Raw genomic sequence first — 21,310 nt, forward strand, 5'->3', positions numbered from 1 at the left:
GAACAGAAGAACAGAAATTGCTATCTTGTCATGCAGTCTTTTGAGACACTAATTTATAAGCTGTTGTACACAGAATGTGTGACAGATTTGCTTTATAGTAAAATATGCAAAACTAAAAACATACAATAGCTCTCGTGTTGGAGGTATGTAAGTCAAATCAGTCATAAAACACAATTATTGATTTTTATATGTTTCAATATTGCAATATTCTGCAAATACCAAGTTTCTAGGACAGTTTTGTGCACTGCAGCAACATCTGCCTTTAGATTAGCTCCACCCTCATTATCTGTTTCCAGTGGTTTCCTGTGTGATAGAGTTTAAAAGCTATAAGCTGCATATCACTGGCAGATCAACGCCATCTTTTTCACCCAAAAAGCTGAAAACAAGCCAAATTTAGCACTAAAGCTAAATCACATAATAATTCCCTTTACACTTTTGATATAAAAGAAACCGTTCCACTGTGTTTTGTAATAGCGTGGGATTCATCAGGGATATTTGTTTGACTCAGTCTAATGGCGTCACATGAGGAATATGCACACAACATGAGCAAAAGCTGTGTAGGCAAGGAAAGCCTCGTTGCTTAATTCTGTCCAGATGTACTAAATGCTGAAAGCTGTTCCTGAACTTACCTGCACAAGGCTTTCATTATGATATGAAAGAAAATGAATCATAAATGTATCATTTTTGTTACAGCAGCGAGAGTGAACACAAGCATGCCACTCATTCAGCTTGTTTGTGGGTGGATTGTGTTACAGTCTGTCCCTAAAAGTGGATTTGGGAAACCAAACCCATCCATTTACAAGCATACCATGAATGTCACTCCAAAGATATGTGCAGACCATACTTTGCGCACCCAAGCAGACACACAAATGCCACAAACCAAAGACACAAAACAATCTCCATTGTTTTGTCCAAAGCCACTTGTCACCCTTCCTGTAACCTCTAGCACACATATACATTTTTCCTTGTCCATTAAAAAAAGAAGCTCGAGACATAAAAAAAGAAAATGTGTCTTTGCTAAGATGAAACAGAGACCATTCTTCCCAAATACCCACAAAAACACAAAATCAGTTCAGTCCCAGACTGGTACCAGAGGGTGGGGCTTGTGCTGGTCTGATCCCCCTCCACCACATTTAGAAAAAAATGTGAGTGTGTGCAAGACACCGAGGGGGCAGGGGGACAGCCAGGAAGCTCAGCAAGAGGATCTACAATTTTTTTGTGTAACACAGAGAGAAAAAAAAGCTGACTTATAAAAAGATTTGACAAATGACGAAGAGCAGGAAAATGTGATGGTGTGAAAGTTCAGGCAGTGCTGGAAACTTTCAGAGGATTAGTAAAACTGAAGAGGAAGGGAGGACGCACATAAAGGACGACCACACCGACTCACTGTCTCTGTTCAGGGATCGCAGCACGAGAGGTAAGTTCAGCACGTTGGCCTACTTTGTTCCTTTATTTGACTTTTTCTTTTCTTTTTTGAAAACTTTTATTTACTTATTACTCAAGATGTGTCCAATATATTTCTGAGGTAAATTTAACAGGAAACAAACAAGATAAAGAAGTCTGTGACAATAATGTGGAATAAGATATAAAGTCTGTTACTTTTTCTTCTTGTTATTTTTTAAAATTTATAATACATTGCATATAATCAGTCATGTGTTTTCATGTGTGAAACAAATAGCTTTTTTAATTTCATCAATGAGTTACATTTTGAATTACATGACAAAGTTTATTTTTTATGGTTTTATTTTTTATACCATGTCAGCTACGGTGTTCATCAAAGCATGTTAAATAAAGATGAATGACCTTCCGCAGCTCTGCTCCTACGCTCTTTTCACAGAACATAATGTTCTGAGCCTTTAATTATCGAAGGGAGAAAACATCTAAGGAATTACTGGTGAACTGGAAATGGTTTAACCATTATATTACAATGCAGATCATTTCAGGCTGTCCCAGGGACAAAATGACAGTGGTTTTGGGTTGGAGAGGATAAAGTCTGCCAGAGATGAGACATAGTTTAGGTGTTAATTTGCTTTTTCTTCTCCTTCCTGCTGGCTCCTCTGCGTTTTAATACGGCGAAAATGATCCCAGGGTATTCCATGGATACCTAACTTTTTATTTTCTGGTTGTTTGGTAACTGAAACCCATCCATGACTACAGTCTGAACTCTGACCTGGCACATTCACAGCAGGAAAGAAAAAGGAAATAATAAGTTCAGTGTCTATTATAGGAAAGTTAGAAGAAATAATAATTATGATGAATTAAATGAGGTATTATGTTAGTATGGCTAGAAATCATGTAAACGTTATAAAATTGTAATAGCAGTGGAAACAATGACTTCACCTTCATAGCAGGAATCTAGTACAACCTCTGCACCCTTTTAATGAAAGCAGACATGGATTTTATGACCTTCTGCTTTTGATGTCAAAAAAAAAAAAAAAAGGAAGTTAAGAAATCTGATGCCTTTGAGTTCATTTGAAGGATATTTTTATTTTGTCTTTACAAAGTTCCTTCCTGAGAGAAACTCTTGTTGCAAACTAATACATCTCATCTACTGAGAAAAAAACTCAGGCTTGCCAGCCCTCAGTTGCAAGACTGTGAATCTGGTGAATTTGTGTGGAGAAGCAGGTCATGATGCTGGCAAGGTTTTGTTCCTGGAGCTGTCTGTGCCTCTACAAACAGTGAGAACAGCTCAGCTTCCAAACATGTGCAGGCAGTCTGGCATGTTGAGAAGCAGACAAAACACTGAATTTCATTTGCTAACAAAATATTCAGTGTTCACTTCTGAAAATAATTGGGAAACAAATTATTCAGGCATGAGTGGTTCAAAACTACTGCTTAACACAAATGCTGCATACACGGTTTTGCTGCCAGAGGCCTGCCAAGCATTTAGCAGTCAGTCCTGTTGGTGGGCAGTGCTCCTAGCTACGAGCAACATTGGATTAATTTATGCAAATGTCGCCTTCTTGGATGAAACACAAACTCAGAGGCTACAACATGTAGACATTGTTACTAATTAGAGCCACATTCAGTAGAACTTTCCTATTACTGTGATGATTCTGGGAGCAGAGAATTCCAATCTGACATGGAGAGGAGATAAATAAATCCGTTTCTTTCGTTACTGCCCTGTAAGCGAGAAAGGTCTGCACAAATAAATCAAATTTCAGAGTAAGTCCAGTGGCGTTAACACACAAGAAATGCAACAATGATCCATTTTCCCTCATGAATATCCAAAGTGGAGCAGTTCATTTACTTTGGTAAGCAAAAATAACAACGTTTGTGTAACAACTCCTTTTAATGAGTGTTTGCTGGCCTTCCACTTAAAGCAAAATCCCCACATTTTGTACGCTTTCTTAATGTATCCAGACTTCTTTTTCTTAAATATGTCAAAATAATAAGGCTCACATTGATATGTTTAGTGACTTTGGCATGTAACCAATCAACATATATGTTTCTTCTATTTTAGGGCAATAATGGAGCTGCCAATGACACTTCCTGTATTCCTACTTCTCATGTCCCTCAGTGTTGTCTGGGCATGTCCGGATGGATGCCAATGTAAAGAAAGCACGGTCCAATGTTTTGGCCTGTCAGACTTCCCCATGCCGCTGCCGTCATCTGCCACCAAACTCTATTTCACAACATGCCGTTTTAACTCTCTGGAGCCAGAACACATGACGAATTCGTTGGATGTGTTGCTGATTAAAAATTCTCTTTTGAGGGAAGTGCGCCCTGGCACATTTGATTCAACACCACATATCGGGTCCTTAGTGTTAACTGGTACCCAACTGCAGGATCTGCCAGAAGCCTTGTTGAAAAATCTGCAGAAACTTGAGACTCTGACACTAAGTATCAACAAGCTCTTAGTACTTCGCCCTCAGTGGTTTTCCCTGTTGACCGAGCTTAGAAGACTTGACCTTAGTAAGAATATTTTCACTGCAGTACCTGTGGAAACTTTTCATCCACTGAAACAGTTGAGCTACCTTTCCCTTTCTGGTAACAAAATTAGTCAGCTATCTAGAGAAACCTTTAAGGGTCTTTCTCAGATTATAACTTTACGCCTTAATAAAAACATGCTACATGAGCTTCAAGTTGGTACTTTGGATGACCTTGTAAACCTGGGAGAGCTGTCACTACAAGACAATCAAATCACTCACCTCCACCGTGACCTGTTCTCCAAGACTCCAAAACTCCAGAAGCTGTTTCTCTCCAACAACAAGCTCACATCTCTCCCAGAAGGGATCTTCCTAAACTTGCCAAATCTTTCCCAGATCTCCCTGTATGAAAACCAGCTGGAGACTCTGGGTCCAAGGGTGTTTGGGCCCATGGCCCTTCAAGAGTTGTGGCTGTATGACAACAAGCTGAGTCGTGTGGAAGATGACACGTTCAGGAACCTGACTCAGTTACGCCTCCTGGTCCTCAGTCGTAACCGGATTAGTTATGTATCCACCAGTGCATTTAGAGGATTGGAACAGCTGGGAGAGGTATCCCTGCACACCAATCTGATCACGACCCTGCAAGCTGGGACTTTCCAGGTGCTACCTAAACTGGTCAACATTTCTCTGGAACATAACTTCATCAAGTTCCTCCCACATGGTTTCCTTCAGGGTCTGACCCACCTGGGACAGATAGACCTGCGAAACAATTCCCTCCCTAACCTACCACAGGAGAGTTTAGACGCCCTCACTGCATCAAAGGAAGTACTCCTTCAGCAAAATCCCTGGAGGTGTGACAAGGATATTCTGCCACTTAGGGACTGGTTGAAGCAGCACCCATCAAAGACCAACCAAAGCCTTGTGCTCTGTGACACTCCTTCCAGTCTGAATGGCGAGATGATTGCTTTGCTGGCAGATGAGAACCTGGTATCTCTCAGCTCTACTCAGGAGCCCGTGCTGACCTCAACAGAGAAAAGGAGGAGGCCACACACACCTCCAGCCAAAAGAAGCACTCCCTCACCTGCTGTCAAGACGACCCCCACCTCAGAGTATGAAGAGGTAACCAGCAGTGGACAAGGGAATAATGGAACCATTTCTCGTGATATTTCAATCACCCTAATTGTCATCGCAGTAGTGTGCACTGTCATCATCAGCACTGTAATTATCAGCTGTATTTGCTGGAGGAGAAATAAGAGTGGCAAAGGGAATATAGGCCGCAGGAGTAAAAACTCTGTGCTGTAGACTGCAATTCAGACAAAGCACACTAAGAACTTTTAAAGGGCGACTTTGAAAAGTTGGTAATCGAGCCTCAAAGACACCAGAAAGTTCATTAGCTTTCAGTTTTATTCTTCAGATTTACCCCTCAGTGTGTCTTCCTGACTGTGCTTCTTTGAAAAAAGAGATGCCATCTTAAATACTAACTGTAACAACAAACGCCTTAACGACTTTTGGCCAACCTGGACATATTTGTGAACATAAACTGAAACATGCTTCGTTTGTTGTGTTAACCTCCCCACCGACTTTTTTTTCATTAACAATTGTTGCAGCTTGACAGCTGATTTTGTGCTAACAACCCAACATTTAGCAAACAGTTGAACTTCTTTGCAAAAGGGCTACAATAGACATACAAAAGATGTAATATGGAGTTTACTATACTACACATCACGCTTCAACAGCCGGAATAAATGCAACACTTCTAGTGAGAGCATGTGCACACTGTGTCTCTTATTTACTGAGCTTCACTAGTCATCCTATGTTTGACAGGTCTGACATTATTTATATAAGTATATGGCATTACATTGTTTCATGTTTGAATTCTTGTTATAATGACTTTAAACACATATGAAAGTTTTCAGCATGACACTGACATAGTGGGTTGTACATTTAATAAAATATTTTAAAAAAAAGAACCAGGAGTACTCATTTTTTTAAATGCATTTATTTTAATATAGGAACATTAAAAGAAACAAGGCAAGCCTGATGCTTCATTCACATAAATCCATCCATAATAGCCAAGTACAGAGTGTCAGCATGAGTAGCAAGGTCCGGCTGTGTGGGAGGCAGGATGTGGACCCAAATGCAGGACTTAGAAGACAATAAGTAAACTTAAAATCCAACTGTAATGCTGACTATCCACAGAAACAACAAAAGACCAAAAACTTCTGCAGGGCAGGAAATGAAAATCACAGTACAGGTATATAAGGACAACATGGGTCAGGGGAGACACGCTGCTACGAGGGAGGACACAGCCAAGAACAGAGGGAAGACAATAAAAACACACCTAATAAGTAATGTAAGAGATGGAAAACATCTTAAATTAAACCAAGAAGTCCAAAACACAAAACCCCGGGTCAAAGACCCAGTTACAGCTACTATCCTCTTGGTAAAATCAATTCTACATCTACAGTACCTTCCATTACACTGCCATCTAATGGAAAACAGTCACGATAAAGTCTGAAATACTTTAGCTGGAATACAAAAGTTCCACCGGAAGCTTGCCTATGATTACAAACTGGAAACAACAAATTAATCAGAAATGATGTCGTGCATGTCATATTTTTTCCTGCTGTTCCAGTGAGGAAGTGAAAAAACTAATTAGCAAATAAACACATGTGCATTTTAACTTGCTGGAAATATTGTGTTAAGCATGTGTTAAACATTAATCACACAGCTATGTATGACGTTAAAGAAAAACTCCACAATCTTGGATGCACTCTGTAGACGTGTGCAGTAGCTAAAAGACTGATGCCTTGCTCTTATCTCGGGCTGCAGAAGTGTGCTGCGCCACGCCTCAGATGTGATGCAACAGACTTACAGCCTGCTGGCTGATGTTGACATAGGTAATTATTACTGAGGCTCTAACTCGCATGTGTCTCGTTGCTGGAGCTTCATCCTGGGAAAAGAAATAACCTGGTAGGTACCTTTTTCTTTGATATTTGACTAGATATAAAAAGATTTTCCAGAGAAACTGCAGGTCTGAATTTGATGCATTAAAACAAATCATGCTAAATCACAAACCAAAATCTAATTTTTTGAAAATTTTGCATGAGGGTAAAAATATTTTTTTTTTTTCTAGTGAATAAAAATGTCCAGAGGCGAGATCATCGTTTTCTTTCTATTTTTTCATGCCTGACTTTTCACTGGCTGAAACCCAACCATGTGAAAAGGCGACTGACTGTCCCAAAGAGAACCAGGCAGTATTTAGCTCAGCTACAGAAATCCCACGCTCTCTCAGACCTAGAGTGACAGAAGTCTTTTTTTTTGGATAGCGACATTACAACAATACCAAAAGGAGCCTTTGCTGAAAACCCACAGCTTGAAAAGGTGGAGTTCATAAACAGTAACATATCATCCATCGAGCTGGGAGCGTTCGAGGGACTGAAAAACCTGAAAAATATTGAGGTCTCCGGCAGCGAATTAACTTCACTCCCAGTAGGTGTCTTTAACGACCTCAGCAACATGGAGGAACTCGTACTCAAGTCTAACAAGCTTCAAAGACTTGATAAAGGTTTGTTTGAAGGCCTTAAAAATTAAGACATCTCCTGTTACATTTGAATGAGATTAAGTTGATTGAAGAGGAGACATTTGACGGTCTTGACAACCTTTAATGCTCCATTTGGGTAAAACAATCTCTCTGCTGTGTCAACTCACTGGTTCTCCAACCTAAACAAACTGGAGACATTCCGACTTTATGAGAATCAGCTGACCACCATTCCTGAAGACTTATTTCAGAATTTACCAAACCTTAAGGAAATTGGCTTGCATGGAAACCAGATAGAAGAATTACCTCCCAGTCTGTTTCCTCATAAAACAAACTGACTAAACTGTTTTTGGACAATAATCTCCTAACTACGTTTCCTGAGGGTATTTTGTTGGCTTCCCTCAGCTTAAAACACTGACATTGAAGAATAACAGGCTGAAAAGTTTGCCACCAGTGCTGTTTGGAGAAATGCCCAAATTGACTGAATTAAGCCTCCAGCAAAACAATCTCTCCAGTCTCCCTAAAGAAATTTTTAGGCCTCTGAAGAAAATCAGGAAGCTGGACCTGTCGAAGAATAAATTCATCACCTTGTTCCCTGAATACTTTGAAGGCCCAGAAAAGCTCACAGAACTGAATCTACAGAACAACATGATAGAGTCGCTGAATGAAGATCTGTTTGAAAAGCTACAATCACTAGCCACTCTCAAGCTTGCTCACAACAACCTCCAGACACTTCCTGGAGATATTTTTGAGCCATTAGGAAAACTTAGGAAGCTTGACCTCAGTAACAACCCTTGGCTCTGCGACTGTAATCTGAAAAACTTTCACAGCTGGATAACTGGAAATGCTGCAAAGCTCACGCCTCCTCCACTCTGTGAGTATCCAGAAGATTTGAAAGGGACGAAAATACAGTCATTAACAGAGGATCAACTTATTTGCCCAACAACTACACCCACGACCACCCCAACCACAACTACACCCACGACCACCCCAACCACAACTACACCAACAACTACACCAACTACTACACCCACGACCACCCCAACCACAACTACACCCACGACCACCCCAACCACAACTACACCAACAACTACACCAACTACTACACCCACGACCACCCCAACCACAACTACACCCACAACTACCCCAACGACTACTACACCCACGACCACCCCAACAACTGCTACACCCACGACCACCCCAACCACAACTACACCCACGACCACCCCAACGACTACTACACCCACAACCACCCAAACCACAACTACACCCACGACCACAACTACACCCACAACCACCCCAACCACAACTACAACCACAACCACCCCAACAACTACTACACCCACAACCACCCAAACCACAACTACACCCACGACCACAACTACACCCACAACCACCCCAACCACAACTACAACCACAACTACACCTACGACCACCCCAACGACCACTACACCCACAACCTCCACTACATCCCTGACTACCACAACAACTACACCCACAACCACCCTAGCCACAACTGAACCCACAACTGCACCCACGTCTACCACAACAACTACAACCATCCCAACCACAACTACACCCACAACCACCCCGACTACAATTGCAACCACCACTACTCTGACCACGACTGCACCCACAACAACATCTACACCCACAACCACCCCAACCACATCTACAACCACAACTACTACAACAACTGCATCTCCTCCAGCCACTCCAGTGATCTTCTCCTGTCTCAATGTGACAACCTCAGAGCAGCAGCAAGCTTACTTTGTTCCTCAAGACAGCAAAAAAGTTGAGCAGTGCAAAACTCATCTGAAGGTTTACATTGTGATTCTGGTGGTAGAGATTATCTGCACATTGGCACTGGCTAAGTTCACTATATCACTTTATCACCTACTCCAGCGCAGCGAGAGGCTGTACCACAAAGTGAAACTCACCCGCTTCTCCTACAAGAGGGAAGTCATCCTACGGCCTCTGCGAGAGGCAGAGACCCGAGGACTTTGAATTTTCTGAGCTGCTGCTAGAGATCAGAGTTTAATCATCGGAAAGATCACCAGGATGACAAATAGGCCAGTAGCAATCATACAACTTATCACAACATCCTTAAAGCTGTAATAATTCATCTTAAATGATTTGGGGGCAGTGGACCGATAAGATGAAGAAAGAATAAGAAATAAAAATGATGCACACACCTGCATAAGGTTTTAGATCCCTCGCTCAAATGTCATGTTTCTGGATGTTTTCTCTGTTTTGCTTAAAAATATACATAAAAGATATTAGTTTTTTGTTTTTGTATGACAAACATAATAAAATGTAAATGTTTAAAAAAAGGTGTTTCTGGAACTCAGACTAGTCTTACTGATATTTCATTTAACACATTCTTACAGCAAGGGGGTGGCAGAGATCCATAAGACCTCCTCACTCACATTCACTGAAAACAAAAGACAAGAGGTGCTAAGCTTAGGAACAGTTCTGCAAATTAGAGACACTGGAGCAGGTAGATGGTAAGTGGAGTGTGTGAGCAGCTTCAAGTTCCTGGGTGTCCACATCTCCGAGGATCTCATCTGGACGACCAACTGCTCCAAGCTGGTCAAGAAGGCTCACCAGCGCCTCTTCTTCTTGAGGACTCTGAGGAAGAACCACCTGTCCTCAGACATCCTGGTGAACTTCTATCGCTGCACCATCGAGAGCATCCTGACCAACTGTATAACAGTCTGGTATGGGAACTGCTCCGCCTCGGACCGGAAGGCGTTGCAGAGGGTCGTGAAAACTGCCCAGCGCATCGCTGGAGCACCACTTCCTGCCATAAAGGACATCTACAGGAAGTGGTGTCTGAAAAGGGCTGGGAAAATCATCAAAGACCCCAGTCACCCATCACATGGACTCTTCACCCTCCTGCCCTCTGGGAGGCGCTACAGGAGCCTCCGGACTAAGACCACCAGGTACCGGAACAGCTTCTTCCCCACAGCTGTCAGACTCCTGAACTCTGCCTCCTGACATCTGACCCACGTTAAACTCATGGACTGAACATACACACGCCCACAACCACTTACACACACAATGGACAACCGTACCCTCAAACACACAATAACAACATGGACTGAACCACCACTCACAACCACTAGCACTTTATATAGCCTCTGTAGAAATTATCCACATATCTCACTTATCTTAACTGCACTACTGTATAGTTCTGTGTAAATAATCATTCTGTACATACAATAATTTTTAATCCTACAACTGTTTATAACTTGCATAGTTCACATTTCTGTATAACTGTATATCTCATATTTCTGTATAGTTTTTTTTATTTCATATTTATATCCTGTTCATAGCCTGTACATAGCTTGTACTCACTACAGCCTGTACATACTTATAGTTATAGAATATTCATAACATACTTCATACCGTGTACATTATAACATACCATAATAGACCCATTTCTGTAATATACTTACATATCTATATTATTGCTAATATATATTGTAATATATCTATATCATGGCTAAAGCACTTCTGGATGGATGCAAACTGCATTTCGTTGCCCTGTACCTGTGACATGTGCAATGACAATAAAGTTGAATTCTATTCTATTCTATTCTATTCTATTCTATTCTAAATGTTATGGCTTGTATCGTCTGCATGCACAAAAGCTGTGCTATTCTCTTGGGTCTTTTGGTTCTGCTAAAACAGATAGTGCATATTTCCAACAATGTCCAAAACGACTTTTACAGCAAAGCAAGTTTGCTGTATGAAAGTTTAAATAATTTCATAAACATAGGAAACGTGTTGCGAACTGAGCAGGAGCATGGAACTAGATTTGTGTTTAGTGAGCTTGTCTGCTTCTTAGCAAAAGATAAAGACATCAATTGGTTTTGAATCAGACAGTAACAGGAGGACAGAGCAGTAGGGCAGATTCATAAACCCGGCCTGCAAGGGTGTGTGTGTGTGTGTGTGTGTGTGTGTGTGTGTGTGAGTGAGTGTGTGAGTGAGTGAGAAAGTGAATTTATCTAACCTCTGTACCATTTTTTTGTGTAATGAGAAGAAGCTTTAATATTGAAGTGTATTATGTTCAGTGTTGGGGAGTAACAGAATACATGTACAAGCGTTTCGTATTTAAAATACAAAATATGAGTAACTGTATTCTGCTACAGTTACCATTTAAAATACAATTCAGAATACAGTTACTTTGTTGAAATATATGGATTACACGGGGGTCTTTTCCTGTTTCCTGTTGTTATGTTAGGTTATGCCCTCTCTATTTTTGGTAATTCCACGCCAGTGGAAACCCAAACAAAACATGCATTAAGAGGCTCTAATGCCTGGGTCTCAATCTGGAGGCCCGCATAATGACGTGACGAAGTATTTTTAAAAATTACTGTTCAAAAACTGATTTAATATGAAGGCAATAGGCAGAGTGTTACAGGCATGGGCCTAAAGAATGCAGCCTGATGGGCAGTGTAGTCCGTGCTGCAGGGAGAATGGACTGCCATACCCGTGATGTGTCTGTGAGCGAGGGAGGGAGAAAAGGAAAAGTACGAGTTGTCACCGAGCAGAAACGGGAGCTGGAAGCATGTAAATAGAATAATAACCACTGCAGCCAAACAGAGTGCCTGACGAGCCCAGTTGTAAGTAAGCTCGACTGTACACTGTGTTCGTGTTTTCCTCCAAAACAATAAGTTCTGTTGGAGCAGCCTTTCAATGCCTCTCTCTGTCTCTCACTAACAAAGTTGACCCAGACAACAAAGTAAAGCTAGTTTTCAGCTACGAGCCCGACATGACAGAGGTCCCTTTACTACGGTTCGGAGCCGCGGACCTGTTTTATATACGCGCAGAACAGTTTTCTATACAAAATCACTGCAAAAAGTGCAGCCTTACCTAATGTCCACCTACTGTTACTCATTTATATTAAGATTTAAACATCTAGTTGGTATTGGTTTGGCGAGTATCCTTCAGTAATAGTAATAAATTGCACAGCAATAGTACATTCATGTAGTTGTACAAAGCACGATAATATATTAAGTAATCCAAAGTATTCAAAATACGTTACTCTCATTGAGTAACGTAACAGAATACGTTACAAAATACAATTTGGGGCATGTAATCTGTAATCTGTAGTAGAATACATTTTAAAAGTAACCTTCCCAACACTAATTATGTATAAAGTTCTGTAGACTCGACATAGTGAAAACAGGTGCATTTACAAATACAGCACAGACATTAGTATGTATGAATTTTTTAAGCCAGGAAGAAAAGGAAAGGAAGAGTGGCAGAAAGAAGAAGTTTTCTTTGAGGGGGGGTTAAGGAAGATTTTGACAGATGTTAGCACCCCCACCCCTTTTTCTTACCTTGTGAACATTTGCACGAGTTCCTGACCAACATCCCAATCCCAACACTCCCCGCGACGATTTACTATCAGAGAGGGCAAAATGCACCACAAGGAAATGTAGAAGCAGAAACAGTGAGGACACTTTCACTCCCATCAAAGCCACCCGAATCACCAGAGCCGAACATCCACACACAGTGGTCACAGAAGTCCGTACGAAGCCAGAAATCCCAAGTGGCTGCAACCTTCAGCGAGGACCAAGCAGCAGTGGACACCAGCATGTGGAACTAGAAACATGCAGGAAGGCCTCCACCAGAGCCCGAGTTAGCTGTGATGCCCAACAGAGGTCAGCGGGTCACATTAGTGTAAATGGACCACACTTACTAAGAGTAAAAGATAAATGTATTTGCAACATAGAATAGAATAGAAGAATAGAATGCCTTTATTGTCACTATACAGTTGTATAATGAGATACATCTGTCAGCTGTACGTGACTCAGGTGTCCTAAACCTGTGTGATGAATGATTTAACTGCATCTCTTTTACTCAGTGGTATTGTGATTCAGCGGTCGGCTACGTCATGGCCGATCCGCTCTCTGCATCTGAAGTAATTAATAATTAATTAAGTAAATGTGAATGAATCCAGTGAACCTACAAGTATTTATTAAATTAGAACAGCTGTAAACAACAACCACAATTTGAGCTCCTTTCCATTTGACTGCCATCACATGTTCGAAAACATTTTGTAATGTATGTCACATTGTTTCCTGTTGTTCCAGTAAGGAAGTAAGACTAAATAAAACCCCCAAAGAAAACATTTGTGAATACGACTGAGTGGAAACAGCTTTTTAATGTCAGTCTGTATTTTTCCTTAACCTGACCTGAGACAAGTGCAAACTTTTTTAAATGAGCACATATCTGCACACCACAGAGTATGAAAACATGTGGGATATGTGCATGATGGATAATCAAGTTTTCTGTTCTTTACACAACAGAGAGAAAAAACAAAAATATCTACCATCATCATATTTTAAATTCTGGTTAAAAAACTAAATTAAAAGTGGATCTGAAAGGAATTTATGTATTTTAAAGAAAAATACATTTGCAATGTACAAATACAACACAAGGCTATAGTCTTGGATACATACTGTAGTGCAGCAACTAAAAAACACGCTGTTATCTTGAGCTGCAGATGTGTGCGACGCCACGCCTCAAATTTGATGCAACACACTTTTTTGGACACATTACAACAATATCAAAGGAGCCTTTGCTGAAAACCCACAGCTTGAAAAGGTGGAGTTCATAAACAGTAACATATCATCCATCGAGCTGGGAGCGTTCGAGGGACTGAAAAACCTGAAAAATATTGAGGTCTCCGGCAGCGAATTAACTTCACTCCCAGTAGGTGTCTTTAACGACCTCAGCAACATGGAGGAACTCGTACTCAAGTCTAACAAGCTTCAAAGACTTGATAAAGGTTTGTTTGAAGGCCTTTGTTTAGGGTCTCCAACCTAAACAAACTGGAGACATTCCGACTTTATGAGAATCAGCTGACCACCATTCCCGAAGACTTATTTCAGAATTTACCAAACTTAACAACAACAACAAACTTTATTTATATAGCACATTTAAAAACCAGTGGTGTACCAAAGTGCTTAACATGCAAGAGGGTAAGATGACGTAACAGGGAAGGATCAGGGCTATGGCAAGGTACCAAAACGTGCTAGCAGGTTGAATGGCATTAAAACACACGAAGGCAAAAGAATTGCATATAAAAGCATAAAAGAAAGCTAAGTGTAGAGGATAAAACAGTCAAAAAATTAAAAATGAATTAAAAGTAATTAAGAATAAGCCAAAGATAAGAATAAGCGTTAAGCTAAGTATCAAGCAAGCGTTAACTGGTAGAAAAGGCGAGGCTAAATAAGTGGGTTTTTAACCGCGATTTGAAGGAATGGATGGAATCAGACTCGCGTATAGCGATGGGGAGGTTATTCCATAAATCGGGTGCAGCCAAGGCAAACGCGCGGTCACCTCTAGTCTTCAGCCGAGATCTCGGCAGCACCAAGAGTGACTGGGAAGATGATCTTAATGCTCTAGTAGGGGTGTATGATCTAAGTAGCTCAATGAGGTAGCTTGGCGCTATATTGTTAATAATTCGGAAGGTAAGCAGCAAGATTTTGAATTGAATGCGGTACTTAACGGGAAGCCAATGCAGATCAGCAAGGACAGGGGGTAGAGAGAGACACGCCGCCCACTACCAGTAAGGAGACGAGCAGCTGCATTCTGAACAATTTGGAGTCTATGGAGGAGAGTAGACTTAAGACCGAAGTAAAGTGAGTTGCAATAATCCAACCTAGATGTCACAAAGGCGTGGATAAGCTTTCCAAGGTCCCTATGTGGAACATAATGTCTGGCCTTGCTAATAAGACGCAATTGATGGAAACAAGATTTAACAACAGAAGACACTTGTTTATCGAACTTAAAAGAGCTATCCAAAAATACACCCAGGTCACTAACAGTGTCGGTGAGGAAACTATTAAAGGAACCGAGGGCGTCACGGAGTTGGCCACGAGGGACTCTACTGTCAAACATGATAATTTCCGTTTTCCTGTCGTTTAGAATAAGAAAGTTACCTGCGAGTCAATTTTTGACCTCACACATGCACTCGCGAAAGCCGTACAAAGACATAGAGGGATCATCAGTTAGCTCGAAATACATCTGTATGTCGTCGGCATAACAATGATGTGCGATGATTGCGCCTAAGGGGAGCATATACAGTGAGAAGAGCAGGGGGCCAAGGACAGATCCTTGAGGCATGCCGCAGGAGACGGGTGCAGCAGAGGAGAAATAAGGGCCAAAATTGATCGAGAAGGACCTATTAGAAAGGTATGACTTAAACCAGTCTAGGGCGGCACCTCCAATGCCAACTGTGTGTTCAAGCCTCGCTAATAGGATGTTGTGATCTACCATATCAAAGACCGACTGAAGAGCGTCCGGAGTCAGCAATCAGAAGGAGATCATTGAGGACTCTGAGCAAGGCCGTTTCAGTACTATAACAGGGTTTGTAAGCAGACTGAAATTTATCATAGATGGCATTCGTATCCAAATACGGCTGGAGTTGTGTAAAGGAAATAAAAACACACCAGGTAATTTGGGAGATGGAAAAGATCAGGTTAAGATAACTTAAACTAAACTAAGAAGTCCAAAACTCAAAGACCCAGTTACAGCTACTATCCTCTAGGTAAAATCAATTCTACATCTACAGTACCTTCCATTACACTGCCATCTAATGGAAAACAGTCACGACAAAGTCTGAAATACTTTAGCTGGAATCCAAATGTTCCACTGGAAGTTTGCCTATGATTACAAACGTGCATGTCATATTTTTATCTGCTGTTCCAGTGAGGAAGTAAAAAAATAAATGACTTAGCAAATAAACATACCGTATTTTTCGGACCATAAGGCGCACCGGATTATAAGGCCCATTAAGTGAAAAAAAACCAGTCAGATACGTCAAACTTTATTCAGCTCTTTCTTCTTGCTTCCTCCACTTCCGTACCATTGATTCATTAATGTTGAATTCTCTGGCAGCTGCTCTATTCCCATGTTGTTGCAGTATATTAATGACTAACCTCGTGTTGTGGATGGATTATCTCAGTTGTTCTCCTGACTGAAGTTTGGTCCGTTTACAGCATCCTGCCATGAGATTGCATTTGTCTCTAACCATCGGGAACCCTCACGTTAACTTTTATCGAGTGGAAAAAAGTTAGCGTTCATCCTCCAGCTTCACTGTGTTTATGTTATGCTAACATAGCTGTGTTGCTAGCGATCACGTAGCACATCATTATATACCAGCTAGCCCAACTTCAGTAACCCTACAAACGTCACTGCTGTTTAGTTTTCTGTCTTCATTTATGTTGGAAGTGATAGCAGAGCTGTATATTTGAATTCTTTCAGGAATCTCTCAGTCAGAACATGCTATATCATGCTTAGGTAACTAGCGAAACTAGCGAGCTAACTTCCTGCTAACTTCTAACTCTGTTAAATGTAATAAATTCGGTTCTCATGGATGCCTGAATGTTAAACTTAATTGCTACACCTGGTAAAGCAGCATCGCTGATCATTTTATTAAAGATGAAAGAATTTAGACAGTTTTTAACTCTCAGTGATGCTGCAGTGTTCGTTTAACTTTGGGACCTGAAGAAGACAGAGTTTAGGACCCTAACTTTGGGACCTGAAGAAGACAGAGTTTAGGACCCAGATCACTCCGCGAGGCTCCTGACTACGGTAGCCGTAATGCTACAACAATCCATCAAGCAGTGCGGCTTCGTAGCTTACCAAAGTCGTACTAAAACAGTTTTTACAGATTTTTGAGCGCCGTGTACCACATGAAATCGGTTCGAGGTCAGTAAGCACAACCAGAATTCATACATAAGGCGCACTGTTGATTTTTGAGAAAATAAAAGGATTTTAAGTGCACCTTATAGTGCGGAAAATATGTTATATATATATATAATATATGTTATATTGTGTTAAGCATGTGTTAAACATTAATCACACAGCTATGTATGACGTTAAAGAAAAACTCCACAATCTTGGATGCACTCTGTAGACGTGTGCAGTAGCTAAAAGACTGATGCCTTGCTCTTATCTCGGGCTGCAGAAGTGTGCTGCGCCACGCCTCAGATGTGATGCAACAGACTTACAGCCTGCTGGCTGATGTTGACATAGGTAATTATTACTGAGGCTCTAACTCGCATGTGTCTCGTTGCTGGAGCTTCATCCTGGGAAAAGAAATAACCTGGTAGGTACCTTTTTCTTTGATATTTGACTAGATATAAAAAGATTTTCCAGAGAAACTGCAGGTCTGAATTTGATGCATTAAAAACAAATCATGCTAAATCACAAACCAAAATCTAATTTTTGAAAATTTTGCATGAGGGTAAAAATATTTTTTTCTTTTTCTAGTGAATAAAAATGTCCAGAGGCGAGATCATCGTTTTCTTTCTATTTTTCATGCCTGACTTTTCACTGGCTGAAACCCAACCATGTGAAATGGCGACTGACTGTCCCAAAGAGAACCAGGCAGTATTTAGCTCAGCTACAGAAATCCCACGCTCTCTCAGACCTAGAGTGACAGAAGTCTTTTTTTTGGATAGCGACATTACAACAATACCAAAAGGAGCCTTTGCTGAAAACCCACAGCTTGAAAAGGTGGAGTTCATAAACAGTAACATATCATCCATCGAGCTGGGAGCGTTCGAGGGACTGAAAAACCTGAAAAATATTGAGGTCTCCGGCAGCGAATTAACTTCACTCCCAGTAGGTGTCTTTAACGACCTCAGCAACATGGAGGAACTCGTACTCAAGTCTAACAAGCTTCAAAGACTTGATAAAGGTTTGTTTGAAGGCCTTAAAAAATTAAGACATCTCCTGTTACATTTGAATGAGATTAAGTTGATTGAAGAGGAGACATTTGACGGTCTTGACAACCTTTTAATGCTCCATTTGGGTAAAAACAATCTCTCTGCTGTGTCAACTCACTGGTTCTCCAACCTAAACAAACTGGAGACATTCCGACTTTATGAGAATCAGCTGACCACCATTCCTGAAGACTTATTTCAGAATTTACCAAACCTTAAGGAAATTGGCTTGCATGGAAACCAGATAGAAGAATTACCTCCCAGTCTGTTTCCTCATAAAAACAAACTGACTAAACTGTTTTTGGACAATAATCTCCTAACTACGTTTCCTGAGGGGTATTTTGTTGGCTTCCCTCAGCTTAAAACACTGACATTGAAGAATAACAGGCTGAAAAGTTTGCCACCAGTGCTGTTTGGAGAAATGCCCAAATTGACTGAATTAAGCCTCCAGCAAAACAATCTCTCCAGTCTCCCTAAAGAAATTTTTAGGCCTCTGAAGAAAATCAGGAAGCTGGACCTGTCGAAGAATAAATTCATCACCTTGTTCCCTGAATACTTTGAAGGCCCAGAAAAGCTCACAGAACTGAATCTACAGAACAACATGATAGAGTCGCTGAATGAAGATCTGTTTGAAAAGCTACAATCACTAGCCACTCTCAAGCTTGCTCACAACAACCTCCAGACACTTCCTGGAGATATTTTTGAGCCATTAGGAAAACTTAGGAAGCTTGACCTCAGTAACAACCCTTGGCTCTGCGACTGTAATCTGAAAAACTTTCACAGCTGGATAACTGGAAATGCTGCAAAGCTCACGCCTCCTCCACTCTGTGAGTATCCAGAAGATTTGAAAGGGATGGAAATACACTCATTAACAGAGGATCAACTTATTTGCCCAACAACTACACCCACGACCACCCCAACCACAACTACACCCACGACCACCCCAACCACAACTACACCAACAACTACACCCACAACTACACCAACTACTACACCCACGACATGCTGCAAAGCTCACGCCTCCTCCACTCTGTGAGTATCCAGAAGATTTGAAAGGGACGGAAATACACTCATTAACAGAGGATCAACTTATTTGCCCAACACTTCTACCTATAAGTATTCCAACCATTACTGCACCTACAACAACCCAGTATAGAAAAAATCTAAAAGAGATGGAAATACACTAACCCACAACAACTTGTGAGGAATTGGGGTGTTATTTTTCATTTATATTCATTTTTTATCAGTTCATTTTACTATTTCCAGTTTCATTATTTTGTTATTGCTATTGCACCATAATCAAGTAACAAGCATGTGCATTGATGCATTTATTGGTATTACCTTAAAGTTTGCATTAATTTCAGGTTAACTTTTATTTACTTTATTTACTTTATTTACAGGTGCCGGTATAATTAAATGAGGATTTGTCATTGTAAGTGCACCTATGATTAGTCTACACATATTGCATTTTTGTGTCTTTAAAGGAGTTGTGACTCAAGAAGTCGTCTCTTGAGGGTTACAAGCTTTTGGTTAGCGCTATGATTAGCCACTCTACTGTGAGGATGACATGAGTTATTGAAGGATTGCACACGCTTACAATACATTTGTATTCTGTTCTTTTATTATTTTTATCTATGTATACCTTTTATTAAGTTCTAAGTAGTGGTATTAGATTGAAACATTGGTTTAATACATTTTTATACATTTTACATACAAGTTAAGATCATCATACACAGGAGGGCCTCAGCCTGGTTGCATAAGCAGAGAGGTCAAATAAGGTGCAAGGCGAGAGGAACACATGCACAGACATACACGCACCCACATGCACACAGAGATAGTAGTGAGTTTATTTTTGTAGGTGAAAGTTTAAGCATGTTTTGCTAGGGTTGCAGTTTTTCTGTGGGTGTATGTGATGGTTTGATGAAAGTACAGGATGTCTAACAGGTATGTTGGGGCGGTGGTTGCGGGCACTGCACCTGGAGGAAGATGGAAGCTAATGTTCTTTTAAAATGGGTCAAAAAGTTAACCGGGGGTCTGTCGTTTTGATTTGACGTATGCAAGTATTGTATCTGCTTAATGCATGGAGGGGTGATGTATTGACCCGACCCTATAAAAACCTTTGGTTTGTTCATTGTCAGAAAGATACACCTTTGATGTTCTGCAGGGTGTGACTCCCACACGTGTGCTTTTCATTAAAATCATCGCTTGAATTCATCTTCTGGACCAGTGTAGTTACTTGCATTCCTCCTGTATTTTCTTCCCAATATTTTGAACCCAACAAACTCCAACGACAACTGTACCCAGGTCTACACAAACTTGAGCAACAACTCAGGTGACCTGACTGTCAAACTGCGACAGCCCAGATGAAGCAGCAACCTTCCTTTGTGCATCAAGAGAGCAAAAGCAAAGTTTAAGAGTAAGAAACTCACATGAAGATTTACATTGGAGTTCTGGTGGTGAAGATTTCCTGCACACTGGGACTGTCTAAGTTCACCATCTCGCTTCTTTGCATCCTCTTGAAAAGAGGACTTTTCTGTCAAAATCAAACTATCCCCTCAAAATCAGTTATCCTGTGTTCAAAACCAAACAATGTGTTCACATCATAAATACAGCAAGTCATTGTGGATTGTTCGTGAAAATGACAAAACTAATAAAATATTATTAAAAAATAAAAATAAATAAATGCAGCAAGTAAAAATATATTCACCCCAGAACATTCATGACACATTACATCAACTAGCTGAAGACACAGCATTTAGGGCGTGTAGTTAACAGGAAATTTTATTGTATATTTAACCAGAGATTACAATGAGGACCCATCTCCCATTTTATGCGGGGAGGCGTTATTGCGGATGCCGCTCAGGTGCGTCCACCTCCCCTGCAGCGGCACCGCAGACCACGCCCCACCAAAAGCACATTACTGGAATTCACAGATTTACTCGAAATCTTCATGTCTTTGTGCAGGTTCTGTGCATGTGGACTTCATCCACATTACAGGCAATAATCTCCCTTGTCAAGCAATGTGGGAAAAACCAACTTGTGTGCCAAACCCCACCTTGACAAGAATCCACAGTTATGTCATTGCTGGCGTGTTCCATTGCCTCCAATAAAACTTCCCTGGTGTAGGGCTGCCGGTCATAGACCTTCCA

The 21,310-nt window shown here is 40.9% G+C and overlaps 2 protein-coding genes across 2 annotated transcripts; both read left to right on the forward strand.

Annotated features, from left to right (window-relative positions):
- The first annotated feature begins 1,155 nt into the window (after nt 1-1,155).
- lrrc15 (leucine rich repeat containing 15) lies at nt 1,156-5,839 on the forward strand. The gene is made up of 2 exons (XM_039607474.1): nt 1,156-1,417; nt 3,464-5,839. Exon 2 carries the CDS (start codon nt 3,471-3,473, stop codon nt 5,169-5,171), a length of 1,701 nt encoding a protein of 566 aa, XP_039463408.1. The 5' UTR covers nt 1,156-1,417; nt 3,464-3,470; the 3' UTR covers nt 5,172-5,839.
- Nucleotides 5,840-13,072: 7,233 nt separating this feature from the next.
- On the forward strand, nt 13,073-20,375 carry LOC116324638 (leucine-rich repeat-containing protein 15). Its single transcript, XM_039607084.1, has 3 exons — nt 13,073-13,085; nt 14,000-14,215; nt 18,137-20,375. The coding sequence occupies exons 1-3, from the start codon at nt 13,073-13,075 to the stop codon at nt 19,195-19,197; spliced, it is 1,290 nt and encodes a 429-aa protein (XP_039463018.1). The 3' UTR covers nt 19,198-20,375.
- Nucleotides 20,376-21,310: the final 935 nt, after the last annotated feature.

The sequence above is a fragment of the Oreochromis aureus genome, linkage group 23, assembly GCF_013358895.1.
Source record: "Oreochromis aureus strain Israel breed Guangdong linkage group 23, ZZ_aureus, whole genome shotgun sequence".
In the NCBI taxonomy this organism is placed as follows: domain Eukaryota; kingdom Metazoa; phylum Chordata; class Actinopteri; order Cichliformes; family Cichlidae; genus Oreochromis; species Oreochromis aureus.